The sequence below is a fragment of the Pelodiscus sinensis genome, chromosome 1 (genome assembly GCF_049634645.1).
Source record: "Pelodiscus sinensis isolate JC-2024 chromosome 1, ASM4963464v1, whole genome shotgun sequence".
In the NCBI taxonomy this organism is placed as follows: domain Eukaryota; kingdom Metazoa; phylum Chordata; order Testudines; family Trionychidae; genus Pelodiscus; species Pelodiscus sinensis.
In genome coordinates this window covers 23,242,321-23,263,929 of record NC_134711.1, presented here as the reverse complement: position 1 = coordinate 23,263,929, position 21,609 = coordinate 23,242,321, and the positions used below count along the sequence as shown (strand labels likewise).

The following is a 21,609-nucleotide window of genomic DNA, read 5'->3' as shown; positions in this document are numbered from 1 at the left end:
CCACTGTTTCTCTTGATACCTTAGATACAGCAGGACTGTCCTCTTTCCCTAAGCAGAAAACAGGACACATGGGGCTGGCCTGACCTGCCTGGCATTGCTACTTGCCTCCTCCCTCGAACATCCTGCAGTGTCTCCAGTTGAGCCAAGTAGCACAGATAGGGACTGAGGTAAGAGGAAGTGAATGCGCTGAGATCTGGACAGCAAAACATACTGTGAGAGTGCAAATATGTGTGAGTACTTTGGGCTGAGAGCCAGAAGGTGAAACTATTGGACTACCCCCAAACATGGCAAATGCCCACATTTGCCAAAACAGGATGTTTTAGACAGGGTTTAAAAAGGGTCTAACTTTCCAATACAAGGCAAAATCAGACTGGAACTATCCTGTCAACTTCAGCACCATTTGCCAAACAGCCACTGAATTTTAACCCAGCGGCGGCAGCTGATTTACTCACCCTTTTGGTACTGGACTCTCCTCTGACTCATTCACTTCAGAAAGATCTGCCAGAAAGTCCCATCAACAGCACTGAGACATCCTTTTTTGGTACCAATACAATTTTTGGTGCCTAAGACTTTTCTAATCTGGACTTCAGCATTGTTGGGACAAATTCCTGATCCAACACCAACTTCTTCCTTGGTACCAGCTGTGATTCTGGTAATGATGGGCGTCCTGATAATGAATGTTATAGCTGCTTTGAGTTGTCAGTCTGTGACAGCAGTGGCTACAGTACTGGCTGAGATCTCAATGCAGCACTGGACTTCAGTCAGACTAGGCCATTTGGTAGCCTTAGTAGGGTTAGCCCTTTCATAACCAGCAGACTATTAAGGAGATTCTCCATACTTGAGTTTGGGATCATGTTTCTTTCCCATCTCCTTCCAGGATCTGGTTTTGCAAATCTTTTAGATCTTCTGTGAAGGAGCATTATTGGCCTTGAGAGTAACAGGGAGAAAGGAGCCAAGTGCTCATTATCCTTTAGTACCCTACTTATTTCCAGATTGGCCTCTTCATGATCATGGACTGTCTCATATTCTTCAAAAGCCCTGCCACTTCTCATTCTAGGCCGAGATCATCTGGTTGCTTCATATCCAGCCCAGGTTAGATGGCAGACACAAACCAATATTGCCCTGCCTGAATTTCAAGTACAGCAATGGAAACAATGTTTGCCTCAGAAGGAGGTTCTTGCTCCTCCACCTCTGTCATCCTCTTCACCAGATAATTCCCAATCTCAGACTCATCCTTTCTGGTTCCAAAAGGCTCTAAGGTTTATCAGGATCTTCTAAGGAGGATGTCTGCACTTTGAGTATTCACACTGAGTTTGTCTGAGAGAATACCCATAAATTTCTGGGCATTCTGCAGATTTCAACTCCAGGAAGAATAGCCTTCCATATATAAGATCTTCTTCAAGTGATGTCCCCGTGGGTGCTCTACCGTTGGTTACGTGTCATCCCGGAGCCGCAGATTGGAGGTTTTTCAGAGCAGGTGTCAGCTGGGCTGTGCATTCGTGAGAGGCACCTTGTGCTGTTCGTGCCTTAGCGCCTCACATACACATGGCCTGATCTCCCCCTTAGTTCCTCATTTACCACCCTCAGTCGTGGACGGAGCTCCTCTAAAAGGCTGTGGAGCCTTTGGAAGACCCAGAGCCTTCCTGGCCCCCTGAGGAGGCTACCAAGAAAAAGACTGTTTCTATCACCAGAGTAGAGCTCAAAGAAGAGAACTTCCCCTGGAAGGTCTCTTCCTCCTACTCCGTCTCCCTTAGGAGAGCAAAGGAGACAAACCTGGCACTTCTGGCATGGTGGCACTGAGACCACCCACTGGCACCACCTCTATTACCCCCCGTACTGCCTTGATGGCAACTTGCTCATCACTGGCACCAGAAAAACCCCAGAGACAACCTCTGGCACCAAAGCCAGCATGAGACCTGGTGCCGACCAAGATCTCAGCACAGGCAATTACACAGGTGCACAGCAAGCCATCAGTGCTGGCTTCCACGGAGCCAACACCAGATGCAATGCTCCCTCCCTGAGGAGTCTCGGCACAGGTGGAGGAAATGCTTCACAATCACCGGTCTGCACCGTCAGATCCCCTTTATTCCCCATTGGCACAGGATAGGAACAGCGAACGACACGCTTTCCCTCCTCCATCTAGGGAGCCCTCTCCAGCGCAATTCTCTCCATGCGCTTCACCACTTTTTGTGAGCTCTCCTGTGTTGTCATAGAGGATTTGGGAAAGATGATCAGAGGACTGTCTTCTCCTCCCAACATTTCTCTCCAGCTGCATCCTGGCACTATTACTATCATTATGACAGACGTCACTCTTTGTGGTAGTCGGACTGTCCATACCCTCCTCCACATTACCTGCCCTATGGGCGACTGTCATATCCATGAGGGGATGGCCAGCAGCCTGGGGACTAAGAGGTTAACTATGTCCCTGTAGCTAGCCAGATATCTGCTCAGCCAATAGAAATTCAGATAGGGATTTCAAACTGAGACAAAGGAATTTTTGGGTTTTCCCTCCTTTGTCTCTTGAGCCAGTTTGCTCTCTAGATACTGAGGGAGACAGAAGACATGTCTCTCTCCAAGAAAAAGACTCTTTATAATGTGTAAGTAGGGTTAAGTATAGATAAATCCGTGAGGTTTTATTGTTTTCTGTTTTGGGAATTTGAATCTGAGGTTTGTGCTGTTAGAAATGAGGTTTCTTCTTTTTTGTAGCTGAGTCCTGAGCCCATGGGAATCCTCTATTAGTATATTAACTGGTGGTCCTTACCATATAGCCATTCCAACTATGCTTGTAACTAGGGTATTGATTTAATAAAATTTAATAAAAGGTCTTTCTTTTTTTAATTAACCTGGTGTTGGTTCGTTTCTGTGTCTTGGAAAATCTGTCTGTGGGATTTGCATGCCTCTGACAAGGGGACAGCAATCACAAACTGCAGCTCTTATTTTCTCTTTTCTTTTCAAGCTCTTTGGAAAAAAGAGCTTGCGGTGCCCTGGGGTTGGAACCCCTGTTTGTGGGTTCAAAAGCACTTGATGGTGGCAGCGGATTCCCCAAAATCCAGGTATTAGGATTTTGGAGGGAGTTTTTGTACCAAAGCCTGTAGAGATCAGGGTTTGTGGGCCCCCACTTCTGCATTCATCGTGCCAGAATGGGGAATCAGCCTTGACAGCCACTATGGAAATATTGGGGCTCCCAGAGGCACCGCTGCATGGCTTCTTCCACCCCGGCAAGGAGACCTCCACCACCCTTGCCCCCCATCCTTGCACTCTCTCGACCACAGTCGACTCGGAGGAGGAGGGTCAGATCCCAGATGAGCAGACTGACACACGAGCTTCCGTGGACTCACCTAATGACAACTCATCATCGCTACCTGATGATGAGTTATACCAGAGGATACATACCCCTCCAACAACCTCAAACAATTCCAAGAACTTTTTAAAAGAGTGGCCTCTAGTCAAGAGGTCCAGCTACAGGAGGTAAAGGAAAAACAATACCGCCTCCTTAAAAATATCTGACCCACCTCTCAGGGAAAAGTCACACTATTTATCGGTGAGGCTATTGTAGAGGTATTGGATGAAATATGGCAAACTCCATCCTCCATAATGGATGCTGCCAATAACTGCTCCAAGGTTTCACAATTCAGATCCACACCTATTGAGAAAGAACACAAAAAGTTGGATCTGTTTGGCAGGAAAGTATACTCCTCTGCCACACTACAGCTTAGAATTGGAACTATTCTGCACTCCTAGCAAACCACATTTTTGATAATTATTCTAAGCTAATGGAGCTACTCCTGGACTCCCAAGAGGCCCATATTCAAGGTTATCATTCATGAAGGCCACACCATCACCCACACAGCTCTTCAGTACTCACTTGATGTGGTGGACACAGTTGCTGGTGTGACAGCTACAGCAGTCGTGATATGACGGGCTTCGTGGCTCCAGGCAGCAGGGGTGCCGCCCATGGAATTGCAGGCCATAGTGGAGGATCTTCCCTTTGACAAGCAGAAGCTTTTCTCAGTCAAGACAGATGGTGTCCTACATAGCAGCAAAGATTCCAGAACTACATTAAGGACTCTTGGCATGTACATTCCACCATATCATCAGAAGCCCTATACCTTACAGTAGGAATAAGGACAGTTACTATAACTATCCACAGCAGAAGCCCTATTACTTTAACCAGACCAGACAGCGATTCCAGAGGAAGCGTCCATCTCAGTCTTGCTGTTCGGGTTCCAAACTCTATCAGACCAGTGGGTGCTAGAAATCATTTGTATAGGTTACACCATTCCCTTTATTTCACTCCCTCCTATTTCCCCCCCCCATCCTGTCCCTCCTCAGGGACCCCCTCATGAGACTCCTCTCAGACAAGAAATTGATCACCTCCTTCATTTAGGAGAGGGTCCCAGACTTGTTCTGGGAAAGGGGTTTCTACTCCAAATATTTTCTGACCAAGAAATGCACATGGGTTGGAGACTGATACTGGATCTCCACAAGTTAAACAAGTTCCTAACAATGTTTCAAGATGGTAACACTGGCTTCTATCATCCCAGCACTGGATGAGGGGGACTGGTTCATAGCCCTCGGCCTTCAGGACACATATTTTCACATAGTGATACATCCCTCCCACAGACGCTTCCTCAGATTCACCATGGCTGAGGACCACTTCCAATACATAGTCCTTCCTTTCAGACTTTCTTCCACTCCTCGGGTCTTTTCAAAGGTCCTAGCAGTAGTAGTTGCTTACCTCAGACAGCAAGGTATTGTCATTTTCCCGTACTTAGACGACTGCCTTATAAAAAGACAATCTCATGCAGATACCATCAATATGGTCTCTAGGACCAAACACTTCTTTCATTGTCTAGGGCTACGTATAAATGCGAAGAAGTCCACTCTAGAGCCCGTTCAAGACATACAGTTTATTGGTGCTTGCCTAGATTTCTTGTTGGCCAGAACATATCTCCCACAGCATTTCACTGTGCTGCAGGACCTGATAACCATTCTCTCCGTGAGCCCCTCTACTATTATACTTACCTGCCTCAGACTTATGGGCCACATGGCCGCTACCACCTACATTTTGCAGCATGCACATCTCCACTTTCATGCCCTGCAGCACTGGCTAACAACACTATACACTGTCATGTCACCCACTTCACAAAATAATTACTGTCCCTGAAAACATGCAGGCTTCCCTACGAAACAGTATTACACATCAACCTCGTAGCGCTCAGGGCCATCGGGAATGCCTGCGAACTCTTCGCTACCATCATTGCCAACTCTGTAGTGTGCATACTTATGAGCAACATGACAACCATGTTTTACATAGACATACAGTGGGGTGCCCAGTCCTTGATTTCTCTGTGCAAAGGCTGCTCACCTGTGGAACTGGTGCATTCGCCACAAAGTAACCCTGAGGGTATCATACCTTTCAAGTTTGAACAATGCCATGGCGGATGCTTTGAGCCGCTACTTGTCTACTGACCACGAATGGGAGATACACCCAGGGGTCCTCACCTCTATCTTCCACCGATGTGGTTACCCGTCAATAGACCTCTATGTGACTCACCACAACACCAAGTGTCCCTATTTCTGTTCTCAAGAGGGGCTGGGTGAGGGATCACTAGGCAATGCCTTCTTAATTGCCTGGACAAAACCTCTGTGTGACGGGATGCGGTCACAGACGACCCCTCGGGGGTGCCTCCCGGGGTTCTAACACGGTCACTGCCACTCGCCTTCCCTCTCTCTAGGGCTCCTCACCGCCCAGTCCTGCTGGGCCAGCTCCGCTGGTCTCCCCCAGCCAGGACCCCGAGCTGAGGTCCCTGCCCCCACCGAGAAGCAGCACCTTATTCCATATCAATGAACCTATACTATTACCCACATTCTTCCCCAAACTTCATACATCTCCTAGAGACTCTATGCTACATATCCTCGAGTAACAGTAGTTCGGAATAGGAAGACTAGTCCAAACTACCTAGTCCGTGCCACGTGTAGCCGCGCGGCACGGAGTCCGCACTAGCGGACATTTAAAAATGGCGGCGCCCGGCGAGATGCAAATGAAGCCCAGGAAATTCAAATCCCAGGTTTCATTTGCAACTCCGGTTGCCTACATTACCACCCTAGTTCGAACTAGGGTGGTAGTGTAGACATACCCTGAGTGTTTCTATTCACATCTAACTTCCAATTTGCTCCTGGTGGCTGCTGATGATGGGAGAATGCATCAAGGCAGATACAAAGCCATGCCTAAAGATGAAGCCAAGAAATTAGATTTAATGGGGAGTAAGTTTTATAATCTCCGTACATACGTGCATTGCTTATCATCAGGCACTCTTGTCTAAATATAACTCTGTGGAATACATCGTCCACATTAATAAATAAATTATCTTGGGGTGTCAGGGAAGAGTTCGAGACTTTCCTGGCAGAGGGCCATGTAGTGGCAAAAACATCAGTGCAGTCAGTGCTCCATGTGGTGGACATCTCATTTAGAATGTTGGCTTTGGAAATAACAAGGATGGCTTCTGCAGAACAATGCAGAATAACAATGCAGAACTCTGGCATTGCTTCAGACTTACAACAGACGATAAAAGACTTTACTATTTGATCGACAGTCCTTGTTTTCTTGAAAAGACATATGAGTCATTACATTCTTTTAAGGATTCCAGGGCCACATTACACTCTTTGGATGTATACTCCAGCAGTTAAAAGGTGCCATTTGGGGGTCAGCAACAATGGTTTTGCCAGTACTTTCGACAGTATTTTATACAGCCTCCTTATTTTACTAGGCAGCAAAACTTCTCCAAAAGAAGGAATTAATCTCACAGGAAGAAGCAGGGGGGCTGATAGAATTGCTGGGTCCCTGAGCAAGATGGTAGGAGGCCCACTCTGTGCTCCCAGAAGGGGCAGGGCCTTGAGCAGAAGGAGCAGGGCTTGGGACAGGCAGGCCTCAATGCTGCCCAGACCATGCTTCCCCAGGCATCCCTTAGCATCATCTGAAGTGCTCTGCATGGGGCTTGCCCACTGATTTAAAGAGCCCTGTGCTCTGACTACTGCTGCTCCTGTAGTAGCAGCAGCCAGGAGCCCCAGGTCCTTTTGAATTGTTGGGCCCTTGGGCAATTGCTCCAATTGCTCCCCTGTAAGTGGGTCAGTGGGAAACCCTCTGGTTCCAGCTTTAGTCAGCCAGCTTGTCTTTCATCAGCTTCCAAAAAGCAATTCATTTGACTTTGCCTTAGAATGAAGCAGACCACTAATCACTGCTGAGACCATTTCACCTCAGTTTGGGGACAGGCTGTCCCACTTCCACAGTTCTTGGGGTTCAGAAACCTCAGTCAAGTGGGTCCTAAGCACTGTAAGATTGGGTTATGCCATAAAGTTCTTACCCATTCCCCCTTTCCTGCCCCTCTATCCTGTCCCTTTTCAGGAACCACTCTCAACAGTACAAGACTCTGCATAGACTCTGTATACTTCAGGAGATGTAGAGGAGATTGCTCTGCAGGATCAGAGAAATGGATTCTACTCTCAGTACTTTCTGATCCCCAAGACCAAGGGAGGGATGAGATCTATTCTTGGTCTTCACAGTTGCAACAAATACATCAGATATACAAGATTCTTCTTTGAGCAGTGTCCCGTGGGTGCTCCACTGTAGGTGTCGGGCTTGTCCCGGCATCGCTGTTTGGAGATCTTTTCAGCTGTAGTCCACCAGACCGCGCATGTGCTAAGCGCAGTTCGTGTCTTTTCGTGCCGTTTGTGTGCGCGCGGTCCAGCACCCGCCGGTTCCTCCTGACCATCCTCGGCCGTGGACGGAGTAAATGTGCTCTCCTCAAAATCCTGTCAGGATAGAGTGAGAGGCTTACTTGATTCTTTTCTTAGTTAGTTAGTTACTATTTCATTCTAGTGTTAGTCGTAGTCCAAAAAAACCCACCTTTCTTCTGTAAATAGTTAGTTAGTTGGGTCTGTCTACAGAAATGCCGGGATCACCTGGGTTCAAAAAGTGCGCGGCTTGCCAGGAGGCAATGCCTGCTTCTGACGGCCACTCTCTGTGCGTAAAATGCCGTGGGGAGGGCCACATAGCGCAAAAATGTCCCCACTGTTCCAAATTGACTGCATGAGACAGAAGGGACAGGGACATGCTCCTCTTTGATAGAGCTTTACAACCACAAGGCACTGACGCCACCCATTCCATGGAACCCTCACGGTCCAGAACTGACCGCCTGCCCAAAAAGGCAAAGACGAGACCGTTGCCTTCTCGGTCACTACCCCCCTCGCGGGTCAGTGTCAGAGACCAACGAGGCACCTTGGGCACGTCCCCTATGGGTGGCCCTGAGAAGCCCAAACAAAGCTGCAGAAAGTCGGCACCAAGCCCCTCGTTATTGGCTTCGACTGCCTCAGCCACACCACCGGTGCCTGGTTCAGCACTGATGACAATTCCATCACCGATGTGCTCCCCGATACCAGAGCGCTCTCCGGCACCGAGGCGCTCTCCCGTACCGAGGGACCTGCTGGCACCAAGGCGCTCACTGGCACTGAGGCACTCTTCTGCACCAAGGTGCTCTCCAGCACCGAGCTGTTCCCCAGCACCGTGGCACTCTCCCGCACCGAGCCATTTGCCGGCATCAAGGCTCTAAGGGTATGTCTACACTGCCACCCTAGTTCGAACTAGGGTGGCTAATGTAGGCATTCGAAGTTGCAAATGAAGTCCGGGATTTAAATATCCCGGGCATCATTTGCATCTTGCCGGGCGCCGCCATTTTAAAATCCCCAGTAGTTTGGACTCCGTGCCCGCAGCTACACGCGGCACGGAGTAGGTAGTTCGAATTAGGCTCTCTAATTCGAACTACCGGTACATCTCGTTCCACGAGGAGTAACGGTAGTTCAAATTAGAGATCATAATTCGAACTACCTACTCCGTGCTGCGTGTAGCCGCGGGCACGGAGTTCGGACTAAGGCACTTCTAAAAATGGTGGAGCCCGGGCTTCATTTGCAACTTCGAATGCCTACATTAGCCTCCCTAGTTCGAACTAGGGGGCTAGTGTAGACATACCCAGAGAGAGTTAGGGTGTGTTTAGACTGGCATGATTTTGTGCAAAAGCAGTTGCTTTTGCGCAAAATCTTGCCGCCTGTTTACACTGGCCGCGAGTATTTGCGCAAGAACACTGACTTTGTAATGTACAAAATCAGTGGTTCTTGCACAAATACTCCGACACTCCCGCTCAGGGATAAGCCCTCTTGTGCAAGTATTCTTGCGCAAGAGGGCCAGTGTAGACAGCCACGTTAATTTATTGCGCAAGAAAGCCCGATGGCTAAAATGGCCATTGGAGCTTTCTTGCGCAAGAGAGTGTCTACACTGGCACGGATGCTTTTGCGCAAAAGCAAATCTTTTGCGCAAAGGCACATGCCAGTATAGACGCTCTCTTGTGCAAATACTTTTAACGGAAAAACTTTTCCGTTAAAAGTATTTGTGCAAAATCATGCCAGTCTAGATGCAGCCTTAGTGTGTTCAAGAACACCTCCTAATTATAAAAGCTTGGACCACCAAATTCAATAAAATAAAATAACGTAAAGCAAGGTAAGGATTTGGGTTGTGCCAGGAAAATGGTTTTGTCATGGTTTTATGGGAGAGTGGAATGGGATTGCCTGTCATAAAACCATACAAAAAAGAGACAGACTCACCAGGCAGGTGAAAGGGGCTGGCTGAGGGCACACTCCCCCGGACTGCCCCAGCCCCATGCCTCCCACCCTCCAGGGCACCCTTTAAGGAGGGGTGGGGGCTTCAGCACCCCCTCCCTCCCACCCAATTTGTATGGAAACACGTCTGGCTGTTCCCCTTTGTCAGAGAGCAAGGGGAAAGTGCATACTTTGCTGCATTCCTTACTCTGGCTGGGGAGCACAAAGGGCAGACAGACTTGGATCTGCCCCAGCCCTCTCCCCCAGACTGCCTGCTGTAACTGCAGCAGCCAGGGAGCGGCGTGTCTTCCCTGGCCCCAAGCTGCTGCGATGAAAGAGGACGGGGGGTAGTCTTCTTTCCCTGGGGTAGAGTGCATTACTGAACCCCTCATCTCCAGTCCCTCCTCCCTGAGCAATTATTTGATGGAGAGTCATAGGGTGGCTCTGTGCTAGGGGACAAGAGGTGCTAGGGGACAAGGGGGCCCTCTGTGCTGTGTGGTCCCAGAGAAGGGAGGGGTCTGGGATGGAAAGGCAATGGATAGGGTCAACCTGGCACAGATGTGTTCTAGGAGGGAAAGTATCATAGAATCATAGGGTTGGAAGAGACTTTACTAGCCGATCGAGTCCAACCCCCTCCCCAAAGCTGACTGGTCTGTAGTTCCCTGGATTGTCCTTCTTCCTTTTTTTTTAAAGATGGGCACTCAATTTGCCTTTTTCCAATCATCCGGGATCTCTCCCGATCTCCATGAGTTTTCAAAATTAATGGCCAAAGGCTCCGCAATGACACTTGCCAACTCCCTCAGTACCCTTGGATGCATTAAATGCCCATGTATTTGTGTATGTTTAGCTTTTCTAAATAGTTTCTAACTTTTTCTTTCCCCACCAAGGGCTGTCTATCTCCTTCCCATACTGCGTTGCCTAGTGCATTAGTCTGGGAGGTGACCTTGTCCATGAAAATAGAAGAAAGCATTGAGTACTTCAGCTTTTCCCACATCATCTGTCACTAGGTTACCTCCCTCATCCAATAAGGCCCTCACACCCTGTCTGATCACCTTCTTATTGCTAACATGCCTGTAGAAACCTTTCTTGTTATCCTTCATATCCCTTGCCAGCTGCAATTCCAATTGTGTTTTCACCTTCCTGATAAGTCCCCTGCATTCTCAAGCACTATATTTATACTCCTCCCTAGTCATCCGTCCAAGTTTCCACTTCTTGTAAGCTTCTTTTTTGTGTTTAAGCTCACCAAGGATGTCCCCGGTAAGCCAATCTGGTCGCCTACCATATTTGCTTTTCTTGCTGTGCATTGGGATGGTTTCTTCCTGTGCCTTTAATAAAGCTTCTTTAAAATACTGCCAGCTCTCTTGGACTCCTTTCCCTTTCATGTAAGCATCCCTGGGAATCCTGCCCATCAGTTCTCTGAGGGAGTCAAAGTCTGCTTTTCTGAAGTCCAAAATGTGTATTTTGCTACTCTCCTTTCTTCCTTTGGTCAGGATCCTGAAATCTACCATCTCATGATCACTGCTTTCCCGGTTGTCACCCACCTCTACTTCCCATACTAGTTCCTCCCTGTTTGTGAGCAGCAGGTCAAGCTACGTATGGCCCCTGATTAGTTCCTTCAGCACTTGTACCAAGAAGTTATTCCCAACATTCTCCAAAAACTTCCTGGGTTGTCTGTTTACTGCTGTATTGGTCTCCCAACAGATGTCAGGGTTATTAAAGTACCACATGAGAACCAGGGCCTGCAATCTGGAAGCGTCTCTCAGTTGTCCGAAGAAAGCCTTGTTTACCTCATCCACCTGATTCGGTGGTCTATAGCAGTCACCTACCACAACATCATCCCTGTTGCTTCCACCTCTAAACTTAACCCATAGACTCTTAACAGTCTTTTCTCCCTCTAAATACTGGAGTGCTGAGCAATCATACTGCTCTCTTACATACATTGCAACTCCTCCTCCTTTTCTCCCCCACCTGTTCTTCCTGAACAGTTTATACCCTTCCATGACAGTGCTCCAGTCATGTGAGTCATCCCACCAAGTCTCCATTATTCCAATCAAATCATAGTTCTTTGACTGGGCCAGGGCTTCTAATTCTTCCTGTCTGTTTCCCAGGTTTCTTACATTTGTGTACAAACATCTTTGATAGTCAATTGATTGCCCTACCTTCTCCATTCGAGTCAGGGGTCCTCCTTTGTTGCTCGTTCCTCTTTGTGTTTCTTCCCCGTATCCGACTTCCCTCTGCAGTACCACTTGTTCACTCACCAATTGGAAATGCAGGAGCTGTCTGCAGGTAGGAACTGTTCAGCAGCAGGGCGGACAGGTTTAATCCTCCTCTTTACGGTTCTGGCTGGAGGTTTCTGCTGTGCCCTTCCAGGATTATATCCTTTTCCACACCTTGTTTCTGGGGTGTCACTGACCCTGCAGTCCCATTGTGAAACTCCAAAAATGTTGTTTAAACACTAAAATAGGAAACAATAGGAAAAAATAAAAATAACAATCAATATTAATTATCAAATTTACAAAATAAAATTGAATTCTGCCAAGCATGTTAGTGGTCTAGGTCAGTATTTCTCAACCTTTTTTTAAATAAAGTACCCCTTTTAAACAAAAAAAAAGTATAAGTACCCCCAGTACCTACAGTTTTCAGACACATAATTTTTTTCTACCATTGCATCATATTTGTTTAAACAACTTAATCGTAGCTGGGTGGGCGATTATATTTTTCGGTGTAAAAAGTACAAAAATAATAAAGTGCTGTAAAACTTTAAACAAAAATTCACTTTTCTCAAAATTTCAGTTGAGTTGACGTACCCCTCAGACTTCTTTCGAGTACCCCTAAGGTTCCTTTACTACTGATTGAGAAACACTGCTCTAAGTTATCAAAATTGGCAAAATCTGCATTTCAAACATCATCACAATGGTATCCACATCTGGATACCAGACTACACACACTTATTTTTCTTTATCATGTTTCCTTCTTGTGCTAGTGAAAATGTTCATGTATGACTATCTCAAAGAACAAGAAAAATTTGTTGTCTGGAGGCTCACTTTGTACTTTGTTTTGGTTTTACTACTGTAAAGCACACATTTCCCTGGACATTTGGCATCACTAGTATACATTTTTAAACACCAAAACTCTTATTCTTCTTAGGGTTTGAGAAGAATAACCAATTTATGCTGACCCTTGCTCCCTAGTGAACAGGAAAAGAAAATTCAAGCTGTCTTCCCTTCCGAGTGTTGGGACTTAGCATAGTTGAAGTTGTGAGCACAGGAACCTGTTTTCTGCAGGCTTAATGTTCTCTGGAGTTCTTACTAGAGGGCTGTGTCTACATTAGCAAGATTTTTTTTGCGTAAAATCTTGCCGCCTGTCTACACTGGCTGCGAGTATTTGCGCAAGAACACTGACATTGTAATGTACAAAATCAGTGCTTCTTGTGCAAATACTCTGACACTCCCGCTTAGGGATAAGCTCTCTTGCACAAGTATTCTTGCGCAAGAGGGCCAGTGTAGACAGCAACGTTTATTTCTTGCACAAGAAAGCCCGATGGCTAAAATGGTCATCGGAGCTTTCTTGTGCAAGAGAGTGTCTACACTGGCACGGATGCTTTTGCGCAAAAGTAAATCTTTTGCGCAAAGGCACATGCCAGTATAGACGCTATCCTGCACATATACTTTTAACGGAAAAACTTTTCCGTTAAAAGTATTTGCGCTAAATCACGACAGTGTAGACGCAATCGAGTAGTATGACTGTCTACTATCTCTGGCTTGTGCCTAACAGGAATCATCTGGCCCTTGAAGCATAATTTAAATGTAAAATAATTGAAAATAAAGCTTGGTTGAAGAACTGAAACTGGTATTTGTTTTTGCCCATATAGTTCATGTAGACTTGTGTGTAAAAAGCTCTTGCTTCAGTTCAAAATTTTCAAGCAAATCATGAAATGGTTCACTTTATGATAATGCTGATTTGTTTATTGGAAGTAAAAACAGTTCATGCATCTCTGTTTCCTCTACTTCCTTTTCTCATTTATATGTAAAAGTTCATTGTAGTTGTTTTTTCAACAAATATTTTCTTAAAAGACCACACAGCAATTTTATCTAACTTGGCTGAAGTGAAGGGATCTGCACAAAAGCCATATCTAAATACGAGTGGATGCAGATAGGAAATCAGATGGACAGTTCTCCCTAATGAACTCTTAAAAGTATTAATTTAAGGAGCTGGTATGTAATGAAAATTATTTCTAACTTTAAAGAATCAACATGATATTTACTTTTAGACCATCTGAGGGTGGCTACATAAAAGGATCATTTTCTGGAGGAAAGAACAGAGGAAGGAAATCTGGTTCTTCCCTCTATCTTGAACTCTTTATGTGACTTCATGCAACTCACTAATTCAACCTCTCTGGGCCTCACTTTTCCCCGTAGAACTGAGACAATATCTCAGAGATATTGTTTGGGTAAGTTAGCTAATTTCTTTAAAGGGTATAATCCTCAGATGGCAGGTGCTAGATTCTGTAAGTTTAGGACATTATTATGACCTATCCTAATAAAATGTTATTTTACATACATATATTTTATAATATAAAGTTGAAATTTGTTTGGCATGTTTTCAGAGTTTGGTAGTCCTTGGCCACGTTAGAAGAATGAAGGAACTTTCTGTATCTGAATGTAGGAAGATCACTGATTTGGGGATTCAGGTAAAATTAATCAGATCCTTTGATAGAGATGTAGACTGATGTCCTCCTAGCCATCCCTCTGCTTTCTGAGATTAACTATGTCTAAAACTGAGCTTCTTTCTTTTTCTTCCTTCTCATTCACTATCCATCAGCCAATCGTGCAGTCTTACGCTACGTCTAGACTGTATCCCTCTGTCGACAGAGGGATGCAAATCAAGCACATCAAAATTGCTAATGAGGCAGGGATTTAAATATCCCGTGCCTCATTAGCATAAACATGGCCACTGCTTTTTTTCAAAGCGCAGTTTTTCGAAAAAAACAAAAACAAACAAAAAAAGGCAGTCTAGACGCGGATCTGTCAAAAATAAAGCCTTTTTTGACAGATCCTCATCTAGACTGCTGGTTTTAGTTTAGAAAAAACTCCATTTTGAAAAATAGTGGCGGCCATGTTTATGCTAATGAGGCATGGGATATTTAAATCCCTGCTTCATTAGCTATTTTGATGTGCCTAATCTACATCTCTCTGTCGACAGAGAGGTGTAATCTAGACACACCCTACATGATACCGCTCATTTTTCTCTTTCCTTTTGCCAGCATGTTATGGCCATCAGTGAATTTTAAATTTTCACTCCTATATTATCTCTAAAATACTCACCTTTCTAAAAATCAACTATTGTAACATTCTCCTTTGTATCCTGCTCAGTCTCCTCTTCTCTCAATCTGAAATACAGCAGCTAAATATCTTCCTGTAATATTGCATTAACTGTGACTCTCCAATTATGTAGACCCTTCATTAACTTTTTACGTATCAATTCTAAATTCATGAGCCTCACTTTCAAAAACCTTCACAACTGTGATCCTGCTTGTAGCTTGTCTTTGTTTACAACTCTTCCCCATCTCAGTCTGACCTTATAGAGTTTCAATAGAAATATTTTGATGTCATAAATATTTTTGTTTCCAAAATGGTTGATTTATGCTACAATTTTGAAGTTTTAATGTTGGGCTGCATACAAAATAAAGATGCTGTTTGGTTACAGTTGTGACCATGAGATGTATGCCTTAAGGTATTGCTTTATATTTTTTCTATATAATGGTAGTCTAAAAATAAAACATATTCAGTATCTTAGTTTAGAAGGTGTTCTCCATTAACAATCACGCTAACTGCAATTATATCTTTACAAGGTAATCAGAAAGGGAAAATTATATAGTCTAGCAACAGCCTTTGTTTTGAAACCACCCTCAGCTTGAAGTTCCTGTGGAGGGAAACTCTTACTGAAATTATATGTTAACTAGGGATGTAAAATCCCATTTAATTGGTTAACTGGTTAATCGTAGTGTTGAACTGATTAACCAATTAAAGAGGGTTGGGTGAGCTGAAGTGCCCCCCCTCCCTCCCAGTTGGAGCAGTCCCTGCCTACAACAGAGGGGGCACTCGAGTCCAGGGCTGAGGTAGGCAGGGTGCTCTGTGGCCCCATACAGGACTGGGAGCTGATAGGCAAAGGGCTATTCCCGGGTACCAGGTAACTTTTCACAGATTTTTTTCACAGAAAATGTCACTTTTCCTATACAAATGGAAATAAATTTAAAATTTTCAATTTCAACTGAAAATTTTGTTTTGTTTAGAAAAAAATGTATGAAAAATTAAATGTCATTGAAATCAAACATTCTTGAAACATTTCAATTTCAATGACACTGCATTTTTCTACAAAAACAGATTGAGTCAAAAAATTTTGATCATCTTTAGTATTGACGTGAGTGTGGGAGAAGGAAATGAAGAGACTAGATGAGCATCAAGCGAAGAGGGAGTTTTGGAAGGTGAAAGGTAACAAGGCCAGAGAGGTAGGAAGAAGCTTGTTTGTGGAAGATCTTGAAGGAGCTTGAATTTGATGGAGGAGACAATAGGGACAAAGTGATGGGATTTGCGGCAGAATTTTGGCCACTGTGTGGCTATGTCTACACTGGCGGCTTCTTGCGCAAGAAAACGTCCACACTGCCATTTGGGAGATGTGCTTTTGCACAAGAGCATCCATGGTAGTGTGGACACTCTCTTGCGCAAGAAAGGTATGATGGCCATTTTAGCCATAGGGCTTTCTTGCACAAGAAATCCCTGCCGAGCATCTACACTGCCCTCTTGCGCAAGAGCTCCTGCGCAAGAGGGCTTACACCTGTTAAAAAAGAGCGTAGTTCTTGCGCAAGAAGCCTTCTCTTACCATGCCGTACTGTAAATTTCCTTGCGCAAGAGCAGTCAGGCAGTGTGGCTGTACTTGCGCAAGAAGCCACGAGTGTAGACATAGCCTGTGTGTGGATGAGATGAGTGTCAGGCAGGTCAAAGGAGGAGGTAGTTGATATGTAATATGTGACCAAAACTTGACCAACAGTTTTTTCTGTGGAAGTGGATAAGAATAAGCATTTTTTAAAAGGAATTTAGTGATAGTATCTATGTTGAGGTAGAGAGAGGCTGCAAGCCCTGGAGACAGAAAGGATGATGGAACAGAGCTAGGTAGAAAATCAGAAAAACAGAGTCTCTGCAACCAGGGGGAAAGAGTTTCCAAAGGAAGAAGTGATAGGCCATGTTTGTGGCTAGATTGAGATGACTGAAAATAAAGATCTTTCTGAATTGACCTTCATTCTGAATAAGACAGACTCCTATGCTGACTTCTATCTCAAATTTAATGAGCCAGAATGGCTACCTGTAATGGAGAGAAAATGGTCTGTGTTTTATTCATTTATCATAAAGCAGGTAATAGTATTATTATAGAATGTTCTTTGATTACTCTATAAAAGATGTTATATTATTTACCTTCTCTGCATTTTCTCAAAATCAATATGGATACATACATTTCCTACTTTGCATATCACAATGACATTAAAACAACATGAATTAGGAACTTAAGACTATTAACCTTGCCAGTGGGCAATGAGATTGGAGTTATATCTTACTTCAAATGAGAATAACAGTTGGAATTGGATATAAACTTCAGCTGCAGTTTATACTTAAAATTGCAGTTGATAAATACTCCTCACCATATGTGACAGAGAAATGCTGAGATCTCCTATTCACTTGCCATCACACTTATGCCATAAGCAGTGGGGACCCCCATAGCTGCAAGTGTTGGCATTTGCTATTAGGTAAGCCTAGTCTTTGACTCCCACAGCTTTTTCCATTGTAGGACTTCAAATCGGTCCCTCTAAAGCCATATATTATAGGAAAAAGTCAATTCCTGCTGCACCTCAGCAGATGCCTCTGGATTTAATTAATTTACCCTGCATACGCACAAAGATCTACAGCAAAGCCTCTGGCAGAATTTATGCCTTAGGGTACGTCTACACGAGCTTGTTAGTTCGAGCTAGGTAGGGTAATGAGGGCAAGCGGAGTTGCAAATGAAGCCCGGAATTTAAATATCCCAGGCTTCATTTGCATGTTCCCGGGCGCCGCCATTTTTAAATCCCCCTTAGTCCGAACTCAGTGCCCGCGGCTACACGCGGCACGGAGTAGGTAGTTCGAATTAAAGATCCTAATTCGAACTACCATTACTCCTTGTGGAATGAGGAGGTTATCAACTCCTCGTGGAATGAGGAGTAACAGTAGTTCGAATTAGGATCTTTAATTCGAACTACCTACTCAATGTCGCGTGTAGCTGCGGGCATGGAGTTCGGACTAAGAGGGATTTTAAAATGGCGGCGCCCGGGAACATGCAAATGAAGCCCGGGATATTTAAATCCCGGGCTTCATTTGCAACTCCGCTTGCCCTCATTACCCTACCTAGCTCGAACTAACGAGCTAGTGTAGACATACCCTTAGAGAGCAGTTCTGACTGGACTTTCCTGTATGATCCATGTAATTGAAACACAAACAATGTCATAATAGAAATATCTTCTCTAATTTATGAAAGCCAGTATATGGCCATCTGTGTTTTTATATAAGGAACAAGAAGAATGTCACATGATGTTTAAATGCAAGGCTTGTCTTCAGTGCAGAATATTCAGTTTCTCATCCATTTAAAGTCAGTTCCCTAAAATTGAATGTAGTTCCTTACGTCAATACATTAACTTTCTCATTACCTCTGTGAGAAACTCCCCCACAAGTCAGCTGCCAGTAGAGAGCTCATAAGTACATAGCAACTACCAGAGCCATGTTGCCTGGGAAGCTGGAGGATAAGAAAAAAGGAATGATTGCAAAGTGGATATACTAGGAATTATTGCAGAGATTGAAATTTCCTGTCTCCTTTAGATGATTTTCCTATCTAGGGAATCATAGAATTGTAGAATAGAACTGGAAGGAGCCTCAAGAGGTTATCAAGTCCATTCCTTTTAACTTGTGGCATAACCAAGCACAATCTAGATCTTCCAGACAAGTGTATGTCTAACTTGCTCTTTAAAATCTCTAGGCAATTTATTGTTGTGCTTAACCACCCTGACAGCAATGTTCCCTCTAATCTTTTCCATCCATGTGCAGAATAAATTTTTGATGTGCACCAAGGCATGTGTGAATATGTACCACCAGCAGAAACAACAACAACAAAAAACTAGCTGTGGGTGCTCTGTTAATCAGCTAGGTGGCATTTGAATGTCTCCTGACTGGCTGCATGAGCACATAGCTTACAGGAAACACTGCCTGACAGTTAGGAAGTTTTTCCAAATGTCCAACCTAAACCTCCCTTCCTGCAATTTGAGCCCCTGTTGCTTCTTGTCCTATCATCAGAGATTTAGGAGAATCATTTGTATTCCTCCTCATAACAGTCTTTTGGATGCTTGAAAATTGTCATCATGTCCCCTATTAGTTTTTTCTTTTCCAGACTAAACAAACCCAAATCTTTCAATCTTCTCTCATAGGTCATGTTTTCTAGACCTTTAATCCTTTTTGTTGCTCTTCTCAGGACCTTCTCCAATTTGGCAATATATTTCCTGAAATGGGTTGCCCAGAACAGGGCATAGTACTCCAGTTGAGGCGGATTCAGTGAAGAGTAGAGCAAAAGAATTACTTCTTGGCTATGTCTACACTGCCCACGTTTGGCTCAAGAAATATGCAAGTGAAACGTGGAATATCGCTGCATCTCATTTGCATAATTAAGTAGGCTGTTTTTGCGCAAGAGCTGCTCTTCCTGAAAAAAATGCAGAAGAACGGCTCTTGAGCAAAAGCCTTGTGCGCAAAAATGGAGCTTTGTTAATTATGCAAATGAGGCATGGCGATATTCCACACTTTGCCTCATTTGCATATTTCTTGCACAAAACGGGGGCAGTGTAAACATAGCCCTTGTGTCTTGCTTAATACACTATTTGCACTGAAGTGCCCAGAATATATTCAGTCAAGTAGCAATCCATCCAGTGCTATTTAAAATGTGACTGTCCCTTTCTTTGTTAGTGATATGCAAACTCTGTATATATAGCCTCCCACACTGCATTTCTGCTACAAACTCACATCCCCTTTCAAACTCACATCTAATTTGCTATTAGTTATTATCAGTTATTTTGTCACATCACTGAGCATGACATTCAGTGGGAATGGCATGCTGGTAAGGTTGATTTGCCTTTTGGTTGAGTTGGAGGCCTGTATAGATTATCCCCTCCAAAATATTCAGCCTTTTAAAATAAAATGTAGTTTGCCCAAAGGATGCAACATAACAAAATATTCAAATGTTCTGTATCAGTTTTTCATATTATATGCCAATTGTTAAGATTGCCACATATTATTTTCATTAAGGAAAATAATTCTTGGCAGCACTGAGTACTCCAGTATTCACAACAGGTTATAAAAATACTTTGTGGTATGTTCTTCCAAGACTTACGGTGATAGTTTGTAAAAAACTATGTTTGCACTAATGGTAGTATTCACAATTAAGTGGAAAGTTTTAGAGCTAAGAGCAGCTTCAGTATCTATTTTTTTGGATATTAAATCTGTATACTTGACAGACTGTAGCAGCTTGACAAATCCACTAAAAATGATTTAAGCATATCACACAAACACTGAAATTCTGGCTACAGTCTGTACTACATACCCTAGCTGGGAATGTAGTGATGACTTAATCACATGTGGGGATTTAATGTTGAAGATAATTAGGTCACTTTTGCATGAGGAGAAAAAAATTCAGTCACTGAGGATTTGGAAATTTTCTGCACTGCAGTTAACACCCTGCAAACTGGCATTAAAATATGAAAGATACAGTAGCTAATGTTTATAATTCCTGTATTTGCACTGTCTCCAGCAGGTCCGGCTTTAGGAAGTGCAGGGCCCAATTCAAACAGTTTTGGTGGCCCCTCCTCCCCCAGGATTTTTTGTTGAGAAAAAAAAACCACCACACACACAACAAACCACAACCACACACAAATATCACATCAGAAGTAGATCTGATCAAAATGTATATCAATATGGTTGAACATTTTCAAAAAAAATGCCATCCTTTATTATGCAAAATTTTACACAAAATTAAATTAGTTGCCTTAAGTGTAGGTCAAATATTTTCAGTTGGAAACTATCCAATTTTTCCAATAAAGTTTAAAGTTTGATTTTTAAAAAGTTACCTGAGAGCATTGCAGTTTTCTGTTACATCAATTTACTTTTTAAATAGCAAAAATGGAGTCTTTGTTAAGAAAGTGTCAGTTCTGTGGTCAAATTCCAGTCCTTAGTGATTTCAGCACCAATGATTTCACTAGGTAATATGGTACCTCACCCCCATTGCCTCCTTTGCACTGCCCTTTAACGCACTGCCTGCATGCTGAGTCCAGGGTCAGTCTACACAAGATTTATTCAATGATTTTTGCTCAAGCAATCACTGAGACAAGACAAGGACTCTCAATTGATTTTAGTCAGCTCTGCCTTTAAACACTGAGGCTGCATCTAGACTGGCAAGTTTTTCCGCAAAAGCAGCTGCTTTTGCGGAAAAACTTGCCAGCTGTCTACACTAGCCACTTGAATTTCCGCAAGAACACTGATGATCTCATGTAAGATTGTCAGTGTTCTCGCGGAAATACTATGCTGCTCCTGTTCGGGTAAAAGCCCTCTTGCGCAAATGCTTTTGCGCAAGAGGGCCAGTGTAGACAACACGGTATTGTTTTGCGCAAAAAAGCCCCAATCGCGAAAATAGTGATCGGGGCTTTCTTGCACAAAACCGTGTCTAGATTGGCACGGAGGCTTTTCCACAAAAAGTGCTTTTGTGGAAAAGTGTCCGTGCCAATCTAGACGCTCTTTTCCGCAAATGCTTTTAATGGAAAAACTTCATTTGCGGAAAATCATGCCAGTCTAGACGTAGCCTGAATGTAAAGTGTCAGATATAATTGAGGACTCCCAAATAGAC

At 43.9% G+C, this 21,609-nt stretch overlaps 1 protein-coding gene across 1 annotated transcript in view; it reads left to right on the top strand.

Moving 5' to 3' along the window:
* FBXL13 (F-box and leucine rich repeat protein 13) overlaps positions 1-21,609 on the top strand; it is a 229,336-nt gene that overhangs the window by 188,189 nt on the left and 19,538 nt on the right. Inside the window, exon 18 of the mRNA XM_006137531.4 lies at positions 14,255-14,338. Coding sequence (XP_006137593.1) covers positions 14,255-14,338 — 84 coding nt within the window. The remainder of the gene's footprint in view (positions 1-14,254; positions 14,339-21,609) is intronic.